The 6,476-nt window shown below is 38.2% G+C and overlaps 1 protein-coding gene across 1 annotated transcript; it reads right to left on the minus strand.

Moving 5' to 3' along the window:
• Positions 1 to 352: 352 nt before the first annotated feature.
• On the minus strand, positions 353 to 4,615 carry LOC117481807 (E3 ubiquitin-protein ligase TRIM21-like). The gene is made up of 2 exons (XM_034129704.1): positions 4,486 to 4,615; positions 353 to 2,550 (listed from the first exon to the last, which is right to left on the minus strand). Exon 2 carries the CDS (start codon positions 2,540 to 2,542, stop codon positions 908 to 910), a length of 1,635 nt encoding a protein of 544 aa, XP_033985595.1. The 5' UTR covers positions 2,543 to 2,550; positions 4,486 to 4,615; the 3' UTR covers positions 353 to 907.
• Between the last annotated feature and the right edge of the window lie 1,861 nt (positions 4,616 to 6,476).

Here is a 6,476-nt window from a genome sequence, read left to right on the forward strand (position 1 = left end):
TAAACCCCTTATACTTATGGGGATGAAATTACCTATAATGGGTATAGTTGATTTTAGACATTTCACCCATCCCTCGATTGAGTTGAGGTCAAATAATTATAAACAAGGAGATTTTAATTAAATGAAACTGCATTTTTCATACTATTTATAGTTGTCAAAGATAGCTATTTATTAATTAAATGCAGTGACTTCCTCTCTGTATATAGTAGTGTTCATAGGTAGTGGCAGAGTCCATCATTCCTGAGCTGGATTCATATAAAAACCAAATTAATGTATCATGAAATACAACTTAACGTTTAAACCAGACTTATCTGTTTAGTGTTGGATGCTCAAGTCACTGCTCACTCAGGTCTGTCGTTCAACAAAAAGTTTATTTTACAGGTTTTTTTATTTTACAAACACATATTCACAGATGTCTACGATTCAAGTTACCAGTAATTAACCAAACCACCTTTTTACACAAAGTAGAACATGTTGCTGGCATTTATTCTACAAATGTAGTCCAACTTTTTATGCTGATAACAATTGAATACTCTGTTCTGTTGACACTAAAAGCATGTAATATCCCTTATACCTAACAAAGGCCCCGTTACATTAGAAAAGTAAGCATTTTTTTGGCTGCACAACAAATAGAAAACAATTTCGTCACACTGAAGGGAACATATTTTATGGTTTCAGAAACAGTGATTCCTTCTGGAAGTAAAACATAATGTTTGTTGCTTCATCAGATGTTTAAATAGATATTCTCCACAAAGATCAATGCAGCAATTTACAATGTTGACTTGTGTAAATCAATTTGCCAGAGTAAACAGATTCTGTAGAAAAAAAGATGGAAGCTATACAGTTTTGATACTAAATATTTATGTTTATTACCTTGAATGGAAATAAATCAATATAGGATAAGTGATTAGTTTACTCTGACATGAGAGATGATCAGAGGTGAAGAGTTTTTACCACCATCATTAAGACCAGGACCAAAGAATGGGTAGAGTTTCTCAGTGAAGGAGCAGCCAGTGAAGGAGTAGATCAGAGCTGCAGCATCTACGTCATAAAAGGAGACCAGACCCTCCTCATAATCCACAAACACCCCCACCTTCTGAGGCTGAAACTTCAGAGAGAGAAGGACTGAAGGATCATCAAGAGCTTTGTATTCGTTTACATTTCTCAGACGTAAAGTCCAGTTACCGGACCAAGGGCTCAGTATGATCGCTCCCTTCCTCTTGATCGACTCTCTGGCCACTCCTAAATCCCATTTAGTCTTTCCTTTAACTTGAACCTCAAAATAAAATCTGCCTGAAGAGAAACTCTGCTTTCCTAAAACACAATTACAGTAAGAAAATCTCTCTGGGTTGTTTGGGAGATTCTTCTTTACATCACCATGACTCACTCGTTTTCCACCACCAGAGAGAATGAGATATGGATTTGCTGTATCTGGATCAAGAGTCACATCCACTGCGTACTTCTGGACCCTCTTCAGCTCAGCTTCAAGCAGCTTCTTCATCTCTTCACTGAAAGTCTCCTCCAGCTGAACCACAGCTCTCACCACAGTTCCCTCATGTGATGAATGGATGCTGACCTCTGTCCAGTCCTTGGTGGGTGGAGCAACTTTAAGGGACATGAATCTTTGGAGAAGATGGAGGTGGTCTTCAGAGTGTGTGACCTGCTCCACCTCAGAGCTTCTCTTCTGCAGCTCAGAGATTTCGTGTTCAAGCTCTTTGATTAAATCTTCTGCCTGGTTTTCAGTTGTTTTCTGCTTCTCTTTGATCGTGTTGATGAGATTGGCCTGGCCTCTCTCAACAGACTCCTTCAGAGCAGTGAAGACCTGAACTCCTTCTGCTATCTCTCTGCCTGCTTCTTCCTTACTGAGGTCCACTGAGTGTTTGATCTCCTGAATCTTCAGTTGTCTCTTCTGGATCATCTGCTGAATTTCTGTTTCAAGCTCTGCCTTCTCCCCTTCATATCCCTCTTTCAGAGGAACCACATCATGCATCTTGTGGTCTGAAACATGGCAGAGCATGCAGACACATGTCTGGTCGGTCTTACAGAACAGCTCCAGAGGTTTATCGTGCTTCGGACACATCCTGTCTTCCAGGTTCTCCACAGGGTCGATCAGCTGATGTCTTTTCAGGCTTGAAGCTGTCAGATGAGGCTCCAGGTGAGTCTCACAGTAGGAGGTCAGACACACCAGGCAGGACTTCAGGGCCTTCAGTTTGGTTTCAGTGCAGACGTCACAGGGAACTTCTCCTGGTTTGAAGACTTGTTGCTCTGAGCTGCTGCTGCTGCTGCTGGCTTTCTGTTGAGCCGACTGTCTGAACTCAGCTACCATCTCAGAGATGAAAGTGTTGACGTGCAGCTCAGGTCTTGTGTTGAACTCATTATTACACATGGGACACTGGTAGATGTCACTTCTATCCCAGTGTTCAGTGATGCAGTTCTTGCAGAAGTTGTGTCCACATGCTGTTGTGACTGGATCAGTGAACACATCCAGACAGATGGAGCACAGAAACCGATCTTCAGCTTGCAGATAGTTTGCAGCAGCCATATCTACACCTGTAGTTTGGAAGGAGGAACATTTTATTTAAAATACAGTAACAGAAAAACCGAGAAGTGGGATTGATATAGGCCAGAGTCATTTACAATTTAATATATGCTGTTTTGACTTGCACTAAGCCAAGCTTGAGCAACCGTTACCATTCAAGACATAATAGGTTTAAGATAGCTACCATGGCAAAACAGCAATGAATGTTTCCTTATCCTGTTGTAAAGACTACGGCTGGGGGATATGGATAATATAAAACATCACAACATTGTTCCCCCAACATCTCTAATGATATTGTAGATTGACTATTCGTTCACAAAATATTTACACAATAACATTTTTGATAGATAATCAGTAAAAGCAAATGGTTTGAACAGTCTGGAAGTTTAAGAAAGTTGCATCACTTTACTGTAATACAGCCTTTAAAACCAGGAAATGACAGTTTAGTTTTTACTAACAAAGCTGACAGAATAGTTAAAACCTACAACTTCCTGACTGGTCTTTCTGACTATAATCTCATTCTTTTTACCAGGAAACTCACAAAAAAAGGTTCACGGCCACACCTAAAACCCCTGCCTTGCGTTCTCGCTTCATCCCCAAAAATCTGCAACAACGTTTTATGGATGCAGTGAAAATGATTGATTGGGGGGACAGTCTGTCTTCTGAAGATATTGGTGAAAACAGTGATCTGTTTATATCTAAAATTAATGAGACAATGTCTTCCTTCTCAAGGAGAGGGTGCCTTAGGGATAGGGAGGAACATCATCTTCCATTCTTATCAAAAAACAGAGGGATGATAGCTCATACAATAGAGACTTCAAATGTCTTTTATTTTGAAACTCTACATCTGAATGTCCTGATTTCTTCCTGAGTGACTAGTTGGGGTGTCCTGCTATCACCCTGGAGTGAAATGAGTCTTTGATACTGGAGAGTTTTTGTTTTATTCTTATCTAAAAACAGAGGGATGATAGCTCATACAATAGAGACTTCAAATGTCTTTTATTTTGAAACTCTACATCAGAATGTCCTGATTTATTCTGAGTGACTAGATGGGGTGTCCTGCTATCACCCTGGAGTGAAATGAGTCTTTGATACTGGAGAGTTTTTGTTTTATTCTTATCTAAAAACAGAGGGATGATAGCTCATATATGAGACTTTAAAGGTCTTTTATTTTGAAACTCCTTAAGTTTTACATTCACTCATTTATAATGTGGTAGTTATACGTAGTTTTTTTTAAATAATTATTGATCACATTATATAGTACATAATTTTTTATTTAATATGTTTGGTATGTTATTTTGGTGTATTTTTTATTGACCGAGTAAGCGCTTTTATTTTGAAGGCAGTTTTTCCAGGACTCTACCGTAATGCATAGGATATTCGCGCACCGCAATATCACGTGCGGGCTGGCTTGACTAGGTTTTCCCAAGTGGAGGCTGGCTTGACCGCAGTAAATGTCCTCTCCATTAAAGGCATCTCATTGTGGAATAGCCTCCCAACTGAGATACGGGATTGTCCCACTCTCAATAGCTTCAAAGGTCAACTAAAAGAATGGTGGAGAAACAAACAGACGTGCAATCACCGCTAAATGCACTTTAATACAGGGGTATCTCCTTTTGCACTTTAGGTAGCTCTTTTATCTTATCTTGCACTTTATATGTCGTAGCTGCTACATTGTACTGCCATGTGATAAATACTTGTGTATGCTGCTCATGCTCTTTCTGCATATCATGTATTTATTTTTGCTATGTATATAAATGTCATGTTCTTAAATGTTGTAAACAGTAATAATGGCAGGAAACCAGGAATGAGGATGAACTCCTAACCGCAGAGATTTAGTTAAAAGTTAGTTAAATCCAGAGGGCTGAACCGTAGGCCTGAGGACAAACGACACCATACTTATATCATATTTTGTTCAAAGTGTAAATATAATCAGCTGTACTCACCAGTGTTTGACAGAGACTCTGCTGTGTTGTTGAGAAATATTTGATGAACTCAGTTAGAATTGTCTTTGAGAGAAACATAGACTTGCCACGACTTCGGTGTGGCTGCCTCTCTGAAAAACGTAACTTTCATTTCTGGGGTGTGACGTTGTAGCCCTCCTCTTTCCTGGATTTCTCTACCCCTTCCTGTCGGTCTTTAGAGTATTGTATTCTTCTTGTAAGGACATGATTTTGGTGACTTACAAGAATTTGCCCGGCTTAGCATGAGGTGTGGTACGTGCCAAATTAATTGATTGAGTAAACGTTTTGAGGGGTAGAACAGAGCTGTGTAGAGTATAATATTAGCAGACCAAACAAATAACTGGACAATTGTAAAAAGGGCACATAGATATAAGTAGGGATGTCATGAGAACTGATTCTTCTGTACCAAGTTGATGCCAAAATTCCCAAAACGTAGTGGTACTTGTTTTTATAAAGCACTGCAGGTACCAGAGGAGGGCTCCCATTGAGTTACACTATTATACATCAAAGCTCGCTTCATTCATAATGAGTATTGGAGCAAAAAGAGGATATTAAAAAGGGAATGGTGACCTGAACTTCCTAACAACAGCTCTATCTTTTTGAAGTTATATTTGCTGTGGTATCGTATCACCTAATGAGAATTGTGGTATTTTACTGCTATTTTAATTGACTACTACTAAGATAAGATAAGATGGACCTTTATTAGATTTACTAGATGTCGGTGTTGTGATGTGCCTGGAAAGCAAACAATTATAAAATATAATTAAACACATTTTTAGGATTAATCCAAAAATATAATCTGTTGTTGTATCACTTAAAAGATCCACTCGGTTTTTATCTCCATCAGAAACATTTTGACACATTAATCCAGCAACTGTTTTTATACTGTTCAACAAGTAAGGACACATTTAAAAAATAAAGTATGGCCATTGTTGGACTATTAAATAGACCACCATTTAAAACAACTTTGTCCTTGGTCATCATGACAGGTTATCCTGTACATGTTTGTCACAAACTGTGTCTCCTCATATATCAGTGTTTGGTTTACAGTACAGTGACTCCATGCTGATCTCTCCTTTGTGTTGTGCTCCATCCAGTGGACACTCTGCGCCAGAACACCAGGAAGTGGTGTACATGGACGCTGGTGTTACTGAAGTACAACCAGCTAATAGATTGATAATGGATCAAATAAAACCAGCATTATTTTTACAATATATTTTAATTAACTATTTAAATGTTTGCTTGTTTCAGATAATATAACGTTACCCATTCTTACTTTGATTTACACTGCATATTCTATTGTGTTGTCTTTGCCTTTTAATCAAATAAACTTAACAACAAGAAATAATATTTTCCTTAATGTCAATGTTTGATATCCTTTAACCTGTTAAGCCCCGAGCCTGTCTTTCAGGTCTCAGGCTCAAAAATGACATTCCCAGAACAAATGACAATATCTTCACTTCTAAAAGGGGTAAATTAATAATCTTTTTTCTCAAAGTAATGATAAACCTGTGAGTTGGATGTAGAAAAGTCAGAATGAATACAGAATTTTTTAATTTTAAAGTAAATTCAGATTGAACATGGTAAAAAAATGTAAATTATAGTGTCCGTTCAAAAAAGAAACATTACTTATAGTGAAAACCACCCTTGAATGATGGGATAATAGACTAAAAGCTTTAGAAATCCAAACTATAACATATAATAAGTACCCTGTATAAAGATTGATGCAAAACAAGTGACATTTGACCTTTTTAGAGAGATTTAGAAAACAAAAACCACTTCTGGGGTCATTTGGGTGCATTTTCCATATCTCTGGCCCCCCTCGGTCGATTTTGATGATTGACACCTCTTTTGAACCGTTAGAGCCAATATAATCGAGGGGAAGTTCCTAAAAATCCATCTAAACATTACCCATGAGTGATGCCTAGCCAGAATGCCCAAACAGGAAGCTGTCATACACTCTTGTACACTGT

Source organism: Trematomus bernacchii, unplaced genomic scaffold (assembly GCF_902827165.1).
Source record: "Trematomus bernacchii unplaced genomic scaffold, fTreBer1.1, whole genome shotgun sequence".
Classification (NCBI taxonomy): domain Eukaryota; kingdom Metazoa; phylum Chordata; class Actinopteri; order Perciformes; family Nototheniidae; genus Trematomus; species Trematomus bernacchii.